General features: G+C 40.7%; 1 protein-coding gene across 2 annotated transcripts; it reads right to left on the bottom strand.

The window, feature by feature from the left end:
• Positions 1-4,463: 4,463 nt before the first annotated feature.
• On the bottom strand, positions 4,464-16,712 carry pgap4 (post-GPI attachment to proteins GalNAc transferase 4). 2 transcript variants are annotated; one of them, XM_080420193.1, is made up of 7 exons: positions 16,655-16,712; positions 13,613-13,806; positions 12,383-12,580; positions 11,487-11,667; positions 9,292-9,362; positions 7,552-7,799; positions 4,464-5,033 (listed from the first exon to the last, which is right to left on the bottom strand). In XM_080420193.1, exons 2-7 carry the CDS (start codon positions 13,796-13,798, stop codon positions 4,676-4,678), a joined length of 1,242 nt encoding a protein of 413 aa, XP_080276319.1. In that variant the 5' UTR covers positions 13,799-13,806; positions 16,655-16,712; the 3' UTR covers positions 4,464-4,675. The 2 variants fall into 2 exon arrangements, with proteins under 2 accessions (XP_080276319.1, XP_080276318.1); XM_080420192.1 differs by having other exon boundaries at positions 4,465-5,033; positions 9,292-9,377.
• Positions 16,713-17,348: the final 636 nt, after the last annotated feature.

Below are 17,348 nucleotides of genomic sequence, written 5' to 3'. Positions count from 1 at the left end.
TTATAGAGCTGGGTCTAATAGAGGAAGTTTATATATTGTTTCTAATTGCTAATATTATATTCAATCAATCAATCATTATTGAAACATGTATTACCATATTTCATCTCCATGGACCCCCAGGGGTCCTTGGAGAGGGTTCCAGGGGGTCCCCAGCAAAGTTAGTTAATACAGCATCACAATCATTTTAACCACTTTATCCATATTTTACACGTTGGCTATTCAACAAATAGCAGATCTACAAGCTCACAGCGAGTCACTTGGTCACTTGTGACGCATTGTCAGCTTGTATTATCTGTATTGCAGTATTAAGACAATCTTTTTATACAAATCTTATCTTCTGGGGTCCCTGGCACAAAACGTTTTCATTTAAATAAACACATTGTTTTATATAAACACACACATCTGAGAGTGTACACATGGAACCAAATGGACCCTTACAGGTTTGTATCTCTGAGTGTACAAATAGAACCAAATGGACCCTTACAGGTCTGTAACTCTGAGAGTGTACACATGGAACCAAATGGACCCTTACAGGTCTGTAACTCTGAGAGTGTACAAATAGAACCAAATGGACCCTTACAGGTCTGTATCTCTGAGTGTACAAATAGAACCAAATGGACCCTTATTTCTCAGTTATTATGCATCTATTTCTCATCATATTAACATCATTTATAACATCTCAGTATTTATTGTATTTCATTTAACAATTAACATTCCGATTAATTGATTGTGCTTTAAGAATTTTTTGCTGTTTATTCATTTGAACTTTTATTTGTATTTGATAATCATTGTGTTTTCATTGTTTGGTGTTTTAATCTGTTTCCTGTTTTTATGTTTTCAATGTAAATCACTTTGAGCTGCTTGCTTTGTAGGAAATAATACAAAATAAAGTTTCCCTTGAGACACCAATCATGTGTATTATTATTATTTTTGTATCATTGTAGTTATATTCATATATTCTTATTCTTGGTTCATGTTTTTCCCCCATTCTTAATTATCATAGTGTTTAATATCACGTCATAAAAGAACTGTGTTCCAAAAATAAACAAATTATCCCGTCAGTTTTACTCATAATATGGATAAGAAGCATCAACTAACGGTGAGAAAACGCTAAGGTAACAAACTGTCAAATTAATCAAATTTTCGCCAGAAAACAGACTTTATCAAATATGAGTGACTGACCATTGTAAACGATAAAGAGCCTCCTCCCTGACTATATATATATATATATATATACATATATATATATATATATATATATAAAATATAAACGATACAGAGCCTCCCTGACAATATCTATATATATAACAAACAACGGCTGTCAGTATATTTCAAATATTTAATTGATAAAATGAGATTTGAAAAAAATTTACAGCAGGAAATTATGTAATTCAGACGTCTCTCATTGGTTTACAGCAAGTCAGTTGTGTCAGATGTTGAGTCTACAAGCTAAATAAAACACACACACACACACACACACACACACACACACACACACACACACACACACACACACACACAGTAATGATGTATTCTTATAGAAATACATTTCGTAGATGTACAAACAGGGGTCGTTTTGTCTCTCAAACTCAACAACAACAGTAAACATTTTAGTTGAATTGTTGCTTTTGTCCAAATTTGACTAAAGCAACAATTAAACTAAAATGTTTTTATTTACATTGAATGTAAAGCTGTTCCTCCTAAAGTGCAACATGAGGCCAGGTCAGAGGTCACACAATCTGATAGTACAGTCAGCTATGTGACACTGTCACGCCAAAAGTGGTGACCTATTGAATACGCAATCCAAAAGACACTGCTGCAGTTGGCAAGGCATCGGTCACCGATGTCTGTGTAACATGGGGTTCAACTCTCCGCTGACAGAGACCAGCTCATTCATTCATCAGGATGGATTTTCCTTTGTGGCAACAGAAGGAACAGAGAAGTGTAATATAGGTCTTAAATGTTACTAAGTAACGCCATTGTTTGGAAAAAAGTAACTTAAGTAACCGAGTACTCCGATTGTAAAACTAGGTTAGGTTACTCTGTTTCTCAAACAAAGTAATCCGATTACAGTAACGGTGTTACAGAACACTGGATCTGATGGGTAACCAAATGTTGTGTAACACCATGAGAGGCCAGGTGACGAGGAAAGAAACTGAACTAATAAAGTTAATAATGAAGTGAATTTACTTAATGAATGAGTCAGGATGCTAGAACAGTGTTTGTGTCAAGATACCAAAACCTACAGAAATCATTTATCTTAGCCTCAGTTTTATAGTGTTCCACTTCTAATTGTGTCTCCTCATTATTTATCTTTTTAGTTTTTTAGTTTTAAATTTAGAGTATCTTTCTATTACCCCTCAATAATTTTTACCCATTTTTCTCCCCAATGTAGTCGTTATGATAATTAATTCCTCTCCTCACACATGTCTGTGTTGTCACTCTGTCCTATCCTACTGACTCACCTGCCAGTGACGTAGAGCCAATTAACCACTTTAACCTTTTACACTTTGGCTATTCAAAAATAGCAGATCTACAAGCTCATAGCGCGGCACCGAGTGCCGCGCTATGAGCTTGTAGATCTGCTATTTTTGAAAAATGGTGAAAGTTTGTGCAAATCTTTGAATATATATATTTCTTAAAGCGAACATTGGTAACTCAAATCTTAGCTTCTGGGGGGTCCCTGGAACATCATGTTTTGAGATGGGGGTCCGCGGCCAAATACATATCATTTTGGGGGTCCTTGACATGACAAAGTTTGAGCACCACTAGCTATACATAGATGTACATTTCACATAATGATAGACTTGTTTGTATGAACAAAATCAGCCAAAAAAAACATGTATTTAAATACAAACATTTTATAAAACATCTGATTGATTCCAAACCTTTTCCAGGGCCTGGAAAACACCCTGTTCAACAGTTATAACAGTCTGGGTCTGGGGAGGTTGTATTATAACAGTCTGGGTCTGGGGGGGTTGTATTATAACAGTCTGGGTTTGGGGGGGTTGTATTATAACAGTCTGGGTCTGGGGGGGTTGTATTATAACAGTCTGGGTCTGGGGGGGTTGTAGTTATAACAGTCTGGGTCTGGGGGGGTTGTATTATAACAGTCTGGGTTTGGGGGGGTTGTATTATAACAGTATGGTTTTGGGGGGTTGTATTATAACAGTCTGGGTCTGGGGGGGTTGTAGTTATAACAGTCTGGGTCTGGGGGGGTTGTATTATAACAGTCTGGGTCTGGGGGGGTTGTATTATAACAGTCTGGGTTTGGGGGGTTGTATTATAACAGTCTGGGTTTGGGGGGGTTGTATTATAACAGTCTGGGTCTGGGGGAGTTGTATTATAACAGTCTGGGTTTTGGGGGGCTGTATTATAACAGTCTGGGTCTGGGGGGGTTGTAGCTATAACAGTCTGGGTTTGGGGGGGTTGTATTATAACAGTCTGGGTTTGGGGGGTTGTATTATAACAGTCTGGGTCTGGGGGGGTTGTATTATAACAGTCTGGGTTTGGAGGGGTTGTATCATAACAGTCTGGGTTTTGGGGGGTTGTAGTTATAACAGTCTGGGTTTGGGGGGGTTGTAGTTATAACAGTCTGGGTCTGGGGGGGTTGTATTATAACAGTCTGGGTCTGGGGGGGTTGTATTATAACAGTCTGGGTCTGGGGGGGTTGTAGTTATAACAGTCTGGGTCTGGGGGGGTTGTATTATAACAGTCTGGGTCTGGGGGGGTTGTATTATAACAGTCTGGGTCTGGGGGGGTTGTATTATAACAGTCTGGGTCTGGGGGGGTTGTAGTTATAACAGTCTGGGTCTGGGGGGGTTGTATTATAACAGTCTGGGTCTGGGGGGGTTGTATTATAACAGTCTGGGTCTGGGGGGGTCGTATTATAACAGTCTGGGTCTGGGGGGGTTGTAGTTATAACAGTCTGGGTCTGGGGGGGTTGTAGTTATAACAGTCTGGGTCTGGGGGGGTTGTATTATAACAGTCTGGGTCTGGGGGGGTTGTATTATAACAGTCTGGGTTTGGAGGGGTTGTATCATAACAGTCTGGGTTTTGGGGGGTTGTAGTTATAACAGTCTGGGTTTGGGGGGGTTGTAGTTATAACAGTCTGGGTCTGGGGGGGTTGTATTATAACAGTCTGGGTCTGGGGGGGTTGTATTATAACAGTCTGGGTCTGGGGGGGTTGTAGTTATAACAGTCTGGGTCTGGGGGGGTTGTATTATAACAGTCTGGGTCTGGGGGGGTTGTATTATAACAGTCTGGGTCTGGGGGGGTTGTATTATAACAGTCTGGGTCTGGGGGGGTTGTAGTTATAACAGTCTGGGTCTGGGGGGGTTGTATTATAACAGTCTGGGTCTGGGGGGGTTGTATTATAACAGTCTGGGTCTGGGGGGGTCGTATTATAACAGTCTGGGTCTGGGGGGGTTGTAGTTATAACAGTCTGGGTCTGGGGGGGTTGTAGTTATAACAGTCTGGGTCTGGGGGGGTTGTATTATAACAGTCTGGGTCTGGGGGGGTTGTATTATAACAGTCTGGGTCTGGGGGGGTTGTATTATAACAGTCTGGGTCTGGGGGGGTTGTATTATAACAGTCTGGGTCTGGGGGGGTTGTATTATAACAGTCTGGGTCTGGGGGGGTTGTATTATAACAGTCTGGGTCTGGGGGGGTTGTATTATAACAGTCTGGGTCTGGGGGGGTTGGACCGCACAGACGAAAAGGCTCCAATGTGACTGATGAGGTTGGGCTCCAGGCTGTGGGCTCTGTGGCGCCCCCCGCTGGGGGCCGAGCCGCGGCGGGTCAGCTGGTACAGAACCATGTCCTTGGCGTGGCCCTTCAGGCAGTGGGCGTGGTCCAGGTGGCGTGCCACGGCGTGGGAGGAGTTAAAGGGGAACAGCATGGCGGGCGTGCAGCACTCCGTGGCCGGGCTGACGCTGTACAGCTGTGCACTGAGCCTCCTGGCCTCTAGGAGGTAGTGTCTGCCCAGCAGCTCCACCACCGCCATGGTGTAGAGGGTGAAGAAGAGGAGGTGGCTGCCAACACAGGAAATGACCATTAACTCATTCAGTGCCTATCTCCAGTATGATGGATCCTCTGATGGTTGCTAATCAGAGGGTTTCACTGTGCTTCCGCGAAAAAAAAAAGAATTTCATCGTGACCTCCCGTTCGCTTTTAGCCAAAAATAAAAAGTACATAGGAGCCGAGATACAGGATTTTTTAAAGGGACTACACCATGAATTTGAACTTTTCCTTCTTTTGTGTGTTTTTGGTCTCCCCTACCTCTCTTCTATCCCAAAAAATACCACAGTTTGAACACTCAGGCTTTCACAGCATATCTGGGGTTTTATGTAAATTGGTCTCAAAACAGACAAAACTGATTTTCACCCAGACGTGACGTCACGTCTGGGACAATCCCAGAAGATTATTATTATTATTATTATTTTTTAACTTTTTCCACACAGAACCAGGAGATAACATGCATACAAACTGGCTCAATAGCGCCACGTGCAAATCAGGACAATGTGGTATTGCAGGTGAAAGTGCTTTATAAGCCAGAGAGAAGTTACTTGGAATGAGTATATCTATATATATATATATATATATATATATATATATCTGAGGCTTGATTTAGGCTCAAACCTTTTGAAAAACGTTTGAGGGACATAAACAATATGATATTAAATATTAAATATTTTTGTTTAATTCATGGTGTAGTCCCTTTAAGTAATAAGTTAACCAGGAAGTGAATGGAGCAGTAAATCTTCGGATCACGATATATTGGGGTTCTGCGTGAGAAAAACGAAACACGTCAATGGCACTGAATGAGTTAACCCATGAACTCTTTGACTGCCATGGACGCGTTTCCGCGTTGTATTCTGCCAAGGAGCAGCCTGCCGTGGACGAGGAAACACGTCCTCTTTTCTCTTTTTAATTCCACCAGATGGCGCTCTTACCTAGCCTATGGATGGTCCCTTCACAGCGAGTGAATGAGAGAAGCAGAAATGACGTCATTTTACAAAATAAAAGCTTGTTTGCTTCCCGTTTAGTTCCTTTAAAAAAGTGTTTTATATAAGTCGGCCTCCTGGTGGCGCTATAAAAGGCAGATGTGAAAAATGCAGGGCAAAGGTTTTTCCTTGGCCTCTAGGGAGTGTGCATACAAAGTTTTACACAGATCGGTGCAGTTAGAGGTACAAACACGAATCGCCCTGTTATAGCGCCACCATGAGGCTGATTTGAAACATTTCAAGTGGCGTTTCTTCCTCGGCCTAGTGGGAATGTACATGCAAAACTTCACGGAAATTGCATGCTGTGTTCATGATTTGAGGCATTTTGTTCAAAACGGAGCACTCCTACAAACTTAAATCTTAGCCGATCAGGATGGAATATGAAAAATCTTAAATACTTCTTCATATTTCAATTTGGTTTAATGACTATAGAGATACTGTGTACAGATTTGCATGATGTTTGGGCAGAATCTGTAGGAGTAATGTCAACAAATGTGTTTTGCAAAACGTGGCCTCCTGGTGGCGCTATAACAGGCCCATGCCAAAAGATTTGGGGCAGAGGTTCTGCTCTGGCATCCAGGGAGTGTGTGTGCACAGTTTCACTGTGATCAAGCCAACGGTGCCGGAGATTAGCTGTACACAGACAGAATGACACACGGAAGGACGGACAGGGTGCAAAACATACTCTCTCACCATGCCTTTCGGCCTGGTGGAGACAATAATAACAATAATAATAATAATAACCTGGGACAGACGGTAACAGTAGGAACAGACAGTAGGACTACTGTAGCTCCTACCAGACCCATAATAATAATAATAATAATAATAATAATAATAACTAACCTGGGACAGACGGTGACAGTAGGAACAGACAGTAGGACTACTGTAGCTCCTACCAGACCCATAATAATAATAATAATAATAATAATAATAATAATAATAACCTGGGACAGACGGTAACAGTAGGAACAGACAGTAGGACTACTGTAGCTCCTACCAGACCCATAATAATAATAATAATAATAATAATAATAATAATAATAACTAACCTGGGACAGACGGTGACAGTAGGAACAGACAGTAGGACTACTGTAGCTCCTACCAGACCCATAATAATAATAATAATAATAATAATAATAACCTGGGACAGACGGTAACAGTAGGAACAGACAGTAGGACTACTGTAGCTCCTACCAGACCCATAATAATAATAATAATAATAATAATAATAATAATAATAATAACCTGGGACAGACGGTAACAGTAGGAACAGACAGTAGGACTACTGTAGCTCCTACCAGACCCATAATAATAATAATAATAATAATAATAATAATAATAATAACTAACCTGGGACAGACGGTGACAGTAGGAACAGACAGTAGGACTACTGTAGCTCCTACCAGACCCATAATAATAATAATAATAATAATAATAATAACCTGGGACAGACGGTAACAGTAGGAACAGACAGTAGGACTACTGTAGCTCCTACCAGACCCATAATAATAATAATAATAATAATAATAATAATAATAATAATAACCTGGGACAGACGGTAACAGTAGGAACAGACAGTAGGACTACTGTAGCTCCTACCAGACCCAGGCCCAGCCACTCCAGCAGACGGTAGGGCTCAGGGTTCCAGAACCTCTGCAGTCTCTCTGGATGGTAGAGCTTCACATACAGGCTGGAGCGACTGAACCTCCTGGATAGAAGGTTCTGGATCACAGGCAGGAAGTCCTCTCTGGGGAGAGCATCGTCCTCTAGCACCACCATGTGGCGGGGTCTCACCTAGACATTAAACATTATGTTATTACTATTATTAGTAATAATAATAATAATAATGAGTAGAAAAGGTGCTCCTCGGAGCACAGGTCTCCACCAGGTCAGGTAGGTTATTGTGGCCTCCTGGTGGCGCTATAATAGGCCAATGTGAAAAGGGTGCCATTTCTTCTCAGGCCTTTCACTGCAATCAGACAGTGCATTCATGATTTGAGGCAATTTGTCCCAAAAATGTGTTTTGCTAAATTAGACCTGCTGGTGGCGCTATAACAGGCCAATGTGAATCGGCGCAGTGGGAGTGTGCGTGCAAGGTTTCACGCAGATCGGTGCAGTTATAGGTAAACACGCGAATCGGCCTGTTATAGCGCCACCATGAAAAAAAATGTTTTATTAAATTATTTTTTGGCTTACGGTAATTTCCGGGTCGCGCAGCCCAATTATTAGTTACGTTACTGTTGGGCTGGGACGTTTTTCAGCAGTGGCGTAATTTACATAGGGTTGCTGGGTTAAAACGCGCAATTTATTTAACCCATACAGAGCAGTGCGCGTTCGAGTTACACTAAAATAAAGCCGTCATTTAGGCTATTCCCATTTCCCAGTGAGACTTGGACCGTCGGACGGGCGAGTTCCGTCCCGCTCCGCATTAATGAGAGATAGATGGAGAGAACATTAATGGATGAAGGCTGGTGTGTGTTGGACCATGGGTTAAATGTCTGATCTCCCGGTGGCCATGAAAATATAACAGCAGCGCCGCTGCACCGGTCTAAACTCCCGAGAGTGCTCTCGCAGAAGCACTGTATATTTTTTAAATAGCAGATCTACAAGCTCACAACGCGCTGGCTTGTGAGCTTGTGTCCAGATGCCTGTCAGAGAGTCAGACAATGCTGCTCCGCAGCAAAATATAGATTCAACCATTTGCACAAAAAAATCGAGCAGATCTACAAGCTCACGTTTGGTGGCACCGTGAAAAAAGGTTGAAAATGGGTGAAGTGCTCCTTGACTGATCCTGCCATTATGATTAATAACTAATCATAACTACATTCATTGTATTGTGATATTGTAATGAGTCACACAGCAGACACTGTAAGTATCATTATAATTATAAATAGTGCATTTCCTTATTGAATAATTAATCCATAAGGAGTTGCTATTAATGATGATAAAATATTAATTCTCACCATCTCCCATCCTCTCCTCAGACAGAAGACATATTAATAATAATAATAATAATAATAATAATAATAATAATTCTCACCAGCTCCCATCCTCTCCTCAGACACAAGACATATTAATAATAATAATAATAAGGGTAATAATAATAATAATAATAATTCTCACCAGCTCCCATCCTCTCCTCAGACAGAAGACATATTAATAATAATAATAATAATAATAATAATAATAAGGGTAATAATAATAATAATAATAATAATAATTCTCACCAGCTCCCATCCTCTCCTCAGACAGAAGACATAATAATAATAATAATAATAATTCTCACCAGCTCCCATCCTCTCCTCAGACAGAAGACATAATCTCTCTTCTCCTTCTCAAAGATGTTGACTCCTCCTCCTGTGACTCCTCCCCCTGTGGGTGAAGAATGCAACGTTTAATCAAACAATCGGTCATTTCATCATAAATACTCCTACAGGCTGGGGGGTATATATAATATATATTATTAATACTCCTACAGGCTGGGGGGTATATATAATATATATTATTAATACTCCTACAGGCTGGGGCGTATATATAATATATATTATTAATACTCCTACAGGCTGGGGCGTATATATAATATATATTATTAATACTCCTACAGGCTGGGGGCGTATATATAATATATATTATTAATACTCCTACAGGCTGGGGGGTATATATAATATATATTATTAATACTCCTACAGGCTGGGGGGTATATATAATATATATTATTAATACTCCTACAGGCTGGGGGTGTATATATAATATATATTATTAATACTCCTACAGAATGGGGGCGTATATATAATATATATTATTAATACTCCTACAGGCTGGGGCGTATATATAATATATATTATTAATACTCCTACAGGCTGGGGTGTATATATAATATATATTATTAATACTCCTACAGAATGGGGGCGTATATATAATATATATTATTAATACTCCTACAGGCTGGGGGCGTATATATAATATATATTATTAATACTCCTACAGGCTGGGGTGTATATATAATATATATTATTAATACTCCTACAGGCTGGGGGGTATATATAATATATATTATTAATACTCCTACAGGCTGGGGGTTATATATAATATATATTATTAATACTCCTACAGGCTGGGGGTGTATATATAATATATATTATTAATACTCCTACAGAATGGGGGCGTATATATAATATATATTAATATATATAATATATATTATTAATACTCCTACGGGCTGGGGTGTATATATAATATATATTATTAATACTCCTACAGGCTGGGGTGTATATATAATATATATTATTAATACTCCTACGGGCTGGGGTGTATATATAATATATATTATTAATACTCCTACGGGCTGGGGTGTATATATAATATATATTATTAATACTCCTACGGGCTGGGGGGTATATATAATATATATTATTAATACTCCTACAGGCTGGGGGCGTATATATAATATATATTATTAATACTCCTACAGGCTGGGGGTGTATATATAATATATATTATTAATACTCCTACAGGCTGGGGTGTATATATAATATATATGAATATAAAGCTCTGTGTCAGTATGATAGAACACATGGTAAATAAAGCTCTGTGTCAGTATGATAGAACACATGGTAAATAAAGCTTTGTGTTGGTATGATAGAACACATGGTAAATAAAGCTCTGTGTCAGTATGATAGAACACATGGTAAATAAAGCTTTGTGTTGGTATGATAGAACACATGGTAAATAAAGCTCTGTGTTGGTATGATAGAACACATGGTAAATAAAGCTTTGTGTCAGTATGATAGAACACATGGTAAATAAAGCTCTGTGTTGGTATGATAGAACACATGGTAAATAAAGCTTTGTGTCAGTATGATAGAACACATGGTAAATAAAGCTCTGTGTTGGTATGATAGAACACATGGTAAATAAAGCTTTGTGTCAGTATGATAGAACACATGGTAAATAAAGCTCTGTGTTGGTATGATAGAACACATGGTAAATAAAGCTCTGTGTCAGTATGATAGAACACATGGTAAATAAAGCTCTGTGTCAGTATGATAGAACACATGGTAAATAAAGCTCTGTGTTGGTATGACAGAACACATGGTAAATAAAGCTCTGTGTTGGTATGACAGAACACATGGTAAATAAAGCTTTGTGTTGGTATGATAGAACACATGGTAAATAAAGCTCTGTGTCAGTATGACAGAACACATGGTAAATAAAGCTTTGTGTTGGTATGATAGAACACATGGTAAATAAAGCTCTGTGTTGGTATGATAGAACACATGGTAAATAAAGCTTTGTGTTGGTATGACAGAACACATGGTAAATAAAGCTCTGTGTTGGTATGATAGAACACATGGTAAATAAAGCTCTGTGTTGGTATGATAGAACACATGGTAAATAAAGCTCTGTGTTGGTATGACAGAACACATGGTAAATAAAGCTCTGTGTCGGTATGATAGAACACATGGTAAATAAAGCTCTAACCTGAGATCTTCCGCCGCTCCTCTGGGGAGGGCCGCACCACGCGGAACCAGCCCTCCAGCAGCGAGGCGTCCTCGTTCCCCAGGGGACCGCTTTCCACGTCGCACACCAGCACCTCCGCGCAACGTCTGTTTACGTCCCCCTGCTGACAGTCAGCCAGCAGGCCTGCAAGACGCTGCATCACCTGTAGGGGGCAGCAGTTCATCACATTAATACATTATACTACACATCACCTGTAGGGGGCAGCAGTTCATCACATTAATACATTATACTACACATCACCTGTAGGGGGCAGCAGTTCACCAACAAATAAATACATTTTATATACAGCTGTTGAAATGTATTTATTACACAGTAGTTAAATAATAAGGTCGTAAAGGTAGAATCATTCACGTAAACATTAATATTACACAGTATTTAAATAATAAGGTTGCTAATGTAAATATATACAGGGGTGCACATAACAGGTGCGCATGCGTCGCCAAAATGAATTCTGCGCGGCACATCAGACGACGCGAGGCGCTTATGCGTACCAACAGCTGGGACAGGAATTTCCAAGCTTTTATTTTTTAGCAAAACTAAAAAATAAAAGCCTGGAGATCGAGGCTAGGAATTTACTTCCTGAAGCCACACTCACACATGCACGGTGATGCACGCCCGTCGCCCATACACAATACACACCCATGGGGAGGAGGTGGAGGGGACGCATGCTGCAGTGCACGTGATTGTGTGAGTGTGCACACAATCCCCCCCCGTTGACAAAACAGCGCCGGGGGCACCGGACCTTTTTATTTACCATTTATTTTGTGCACCAAGTAACATCTCCAGGTCCTCTTCTGAGAACTAGACCAAAAAAGTGATGTGCTCCCCTAACCCTGAATATATAAACGTTTGACCACCTGCAGCAGGTAGTGGAAGTCCCGCCCCTCGCCGCTACGCCTCGCCGTCACCACGGTGACCAGCAGCTCAGGCTCGGGAGGCGGTCCTTGGGGGTCCGGAGGCGGAGCTTGGGGGTCCGGAGGCGGAGCTTGGGGTTCAGGAGGCGGGGTTCTGGTGGTCCAATAGCGCAGAGCTTCCTGTCCTCTCTGGTTGCTGTCCTGCAGATTATAGAGCAAACAATGAACCTAGCAACTATATACTAGGACACCAGGTAAAAAATGAACCTAGCAACTATATACTAGGCTAGCAGGTAAACAATAAACCTAACATCTGGGTGCTAGCAGATGAGGTGGAGTGTGAAGAGGTGAGTGCTAGGGGGTGAGGTGGAGTGTGAAGAGGTGAGTGCTAGGGGGTGAGGTGGAGTGTGAAGAGGTGAGTGCTAGGGGGTGAGGTGGAGTGTGAAGAGGTGAATGCTAGGGGGTGAGGTGGAGTCTGAAGAGGTGAGTGCTAGGGGGTGAGGTGGAGTCTGAAGAGGTGAGTGCTAGGGGGTGAGGTGGAGTGTGAAGAGGTGAGTGCTAGGGGGTGAGGTGGAGTGTGAAGAGGTGAGTGCTAGGGGGTGAGGTGGAGTCTGAAGAGGTGAGTGCTAGAGGGTGAGGTGGAGTCTGAAGAGGTGAGTGCTAGGGGGTGAGGTGGAGTGTGAAGAGGTGAGTGCTAGGGGGTGAGGTGGAGTGTGAAGAGGTGAGTGCTAGGGGGTGAGGTGGAGTGTGAAGAGGTGAGTGCTAGGGGGTGAGGTGGAGTCTGAAGAGGTGAGTGCTAGGGGGTGAGGTGGAGTGTGAAGAGGTGAGTGCTAGGGGGTGAGGTGGAGTGTGAAGAGGTGAGTGCTAGGGGGTGAGGTGGAGTCTGAAGAGGTGAGTGCTAGAGGGTGAGGTGGAGTCTGAAGAGGTGAGTGCTAGGGGGTGAGGTGGAGTGTGAAGAGGTGAGTGCTAGGGGGTGAGGTGGAGTGTGAAGAGGTGAGTGCTAGGGGGTGAGGTGGAGTGTGAAGAGGTGAGTGCTAGGGGGTGAGGTGGAGTGTGAAGAGGTGAGTGCTAGGGGGTGAGGTGGAGTGTGAAGAGGTGAGTGCTAGGAGGTGAGGTGGAGTGTGAAGAGGTGAGTGCTAGGGGGTGAGGTGGAGTGTGAAGAGGTGAGTGCTAGGGGGTGAGGTGGAGTCTGAAGAGGTGGGTGCTAGGGGGTTTATGTGGGAGGAGTCTAACCTGTAGTGCAGCTTCGCTCATAGAGTCCAGGTAAACAGACTTGATGTAGTAATAGCTGTAGACCAGGCGGTGGCAGCAGAGAGGCAGAGCCACACAGAAGGTCAGAACCAACAGAAGAAGAGCCTGGACCGTGGTCCTGGAACAGCTCAGGAACCGCAGTTTGAGCCACACTCTGCATCGAGACATCGAGTGCTCTGCACACACACACACACACACACACACACACACACACACACACACACACACACACACACACACACACACACACACACACACACACACACACACACACACACACACACACACACACACACACACTTCCATGTTGAAAATAATTAGTATATTTTCAAACATTTGACGTGTTGTGAGCTTGTAGATCTGCTATTTTCAGCACACAGCTAAGTACAAATCAGTTAAAGTTAACCCTATAATTATTAATAATAATATGACTTTACTAGGTTTAGGTTAATTTGTCTTTTCTAAGGTTCACATAAAAACTACATTGTGTTTCACAGCCAGATTATCAAAGCACAATAAAAAACTGTTCAAATATAACATTAACAGATTACATTTTTTTTTTAAAAATCAACCATAGATTAGAACTCATTTAATTTAAATAAATAAGCTAAAACATGAAATTAAATTTAAAAATAGGCTGATCAGATTCTTTAAAATCAAAAGCTAGTTTGAAGTAGTCGATGTAGGAGGTTAGTGTGATTACATGATTATAATTAACATGTATTAACTCATTTTAGCTGGGGAGTGAGGAGTGGGACCCCCAGGGGGTCCTTGAGAGGGTTCCAGGGGGTCCCCAGCAAAATGAGTTGATATAGCATCACAATTAAACATAACCTCCTACATCGGCTATTTAAAAATAGCAGATCTACAAGCTCACAGCAAGCTCAACAAGCTCACAGCACGTCGCCATGCGACATGCTGTGAGCTTGTAGATCTGCTAATATGCTATTTGAAAATATGATATTAGTATTATTATTATTACTATTAATAAGCATAATCTGTCTAAACAGGGTCTTCAGCTGTGAATCTCTGATCAAACCGGATTAAAAATGATTCATTAATCTGTTTAATTTGATCCGTTTTAATAATTTAATCCATTTATTAATAACTTCCTACATGTCTGTTAACTTTAATCTATTTTATATCATTTATTAATAACTTCCTACATGTCTGTTAACTTTAATCTATTTTATATCATTTATTAATAACTTCCTACATGTCTGTTAACTTTAATCTATTTTATATCATTTATTAATAACTTCCTACATGTCTGTTAACTTTAATCTATTTTATATCATTTATTAATAACTTCCTACATGTCTGTTAACTTTAATCTATTTTATATCATTTATTAATAACTTCCTACATGTCTGATAACTTTTATCTATTTTATATCATTTATTAATAACTTCCTACATGTCTGATAACTTTAATCTATTTTATATCATTTAATAATAACTTCCTACATGTCTGATAACTTTTATCTATTTTATATCATTTATTAATAACTTCCTACATGTCTGATAACTTTAATCTATTTTATATCATGTATTAATAACTTCCTTAGTTCCAGGGACCCCCATCATAACATTATAGTTCAGACCCCCATCATAACATTATAGTTCAGACCCCCATCATAACATTATAGTTCAGACCCCCATCATAACATTATAGTTCCAGACCCCCATCATAACATTATAGTTCAGACCCCCATCATAACATTATAGTTCAGACCCCCATCATAACATTATAGTTCAGATCCCCATCATAACATTATAGTTCAGACCCCATCATAACATTATAGTTCAGACCCCCATCATAACATTATAGTTCAGACCCCCATCATAACATTATAGTTCAGACCCCATCATAACATTATAGTTCAGACCCCCATCATAACATTATAGTTCAGACCCCCATCATAACATTATAGTTCAGACCCCATCATAACATTATAGTTCAGACCCCATCATAACATTATAGTTCAGACCCCCATCATAACATTATAGTTCAGACCCCCATCATAACATTATAGTTCCAGACCCCCATCATAACATTATAGTTCAGACCCCCATCATAACATTATAGTTCAGACCCCATCATAACATTATAGTTCCAGACCCCCATCATAACATTATAGTTCAGACCCCATCATAACATTATAGTTCAGACCCCATCATAACATTATAGTTCAGACCCCCATCATAACATTATAGTTCAGACCCCCATCATAACATTATAGTTCCAGACCCCCATCATAACATTATAGTTCAGACCCCCATCATAACATTATAGTTCCAGACCCCCATCATAACATTATAGTTCAGACCCCCATCATAACATTATAGTTCAGACCCCCATCATAACATTATAGTTCAGACCCCCATCATAACATTATAGTTCAGACCCCCATCATAACATTATAGTTCAGACCCCCATCATAACATTATAGTTCAGATCCCCATCATAACATTATAGTTCAGACCCCCATCATAACATTATAGTTCAGATCCCCATCATAACATTATAGTTCAGACCCCATCATAACATTATAGTTCAGACCCCCATCATAACATTATAGTTCAGACCCCCATCATAACATTATAGTTCAGACCCCCATCATAACATTATAGTTCAGACCCCATCATAACATTATAGTTCAGACCCCCATCATAACATTATAGTTCAGACCCCATCATAACATTATAGTTCCAGGACCCTTGAGTAAAAATCTGTTTGTTTTGTTCAAAGATTATCATCAGCATATTCACGTTTTTTTCATAAAATATCAGATCTACAAGCTCATAGCGCAGCACTATGAGCTTGTAGATCTGCTACTGTTGAACAGACAAAGTATAAAGTAATGGTTTAAAGTGTTTTTTTACACACATGCTGCCCTGTTTTAATGGGTTTTAATCGATAAGTAATGATGTCAGATCAACAACCAATAATCAATCAGTATTAATAACATCAGATCACAGAGATCAAAGCATTTATAATGTTTTATAAACAAAACAAACTCACAGCTTCTGGCCGCCGCCATCAAACATCAGCCCACTTTACCCTGGTAGAGGCGCATCAAACATCAGCCCACTTTACCCTGGTAGAGGCGCATCAAACATCAGCCCACTTTACCCTGGTAGAGGCGCATCAAACATCAGCCCTGGTAGAGGTGCATCAAACATCAGCCCACTTTACCCTGGTAGAGGTGCATCAAACATCAGCCCACTTTACCCTGGTAGAGGCGCATCAAACATCAGCCCTGGTAGAGGTGCATCAAACATCAGCCCACTTTACCCTGGTAGAGGCGCATCAAACATCAGCCCACTTTACCCTGGTAGAGGCGCATCAAACATCAGCCCACTTTACCCTGGTAGAGGCGCATCAAACATCAGCCCACTTTACCCTGGTAGAGGCGCATCAAACATCAGCCCACTTTACCCTGGTAGAGGCGCATCAAACATCAGCCCACTTTATCCTGGTAGAGGCGCAGCGCTGGCTTTTACCCTTCCCCTGAAACATGACTGTCACATCATTACAGTCATGGCGCAACTTGTTCCTGTTTTTTGCACTTTCTCCATGTACAACCGTCACATCTACATAAACGTTTTTATTTTAAATATAAAGTGCTGACCTCACGGCCATGGATGTTACAAGTTAAAACGCCCAGGTCTAAGTACCCATATCTTCCGTATTGTTAAATAAAAAGCATTTTAAT

This window comes from Gymnoscopelus braueri, assembly GCF_963280865.1.
Source record: "Gymnoscopelus braueri genome assembly, chromosome: 2".
Classification (NCBI taxonomy): domain Eukaryota; kingdom Metazoa; phylum Chordata; class Actinopteri; order Myctophiformes; family Myctophidae; genus Gymnoscopelus; species Gymnoscopelus braueri.
The sequence above is the reverse complement of the archived record's forward strand: the minus strand, read 5'-3'. Positions and strand labels throughout refer to the sequence as shown.

What these genes read in the sequence shown, in the direction of transcription:
- pgap4 (XM_080420192.1), bottom strand. Translation starts at nt 13,798, where the DNA reads ATGTCTCGATGCAGAGTGTGGCTCAAACTGCGGTTCCTGAGCTGTTCC. An exon ending in GGAGCGGCGGAAGATCTCAG is followed by an intron (nt 9,378 to 11,486) that starts GTTAGAGCTTTA and finishes CTTCACCCACAG; the next exon opens with GGGGAGGAGTCACAGGAGGA. An exon ending in ACTGTTACCGTCTGTCCCAG is followed by an intron (nt 5,034 to 7,551) that starts GTTATTATTATT and finishes CTGTGTTGGCAG; the next exon opens with CCACCTCCTCTTCTTCACCC.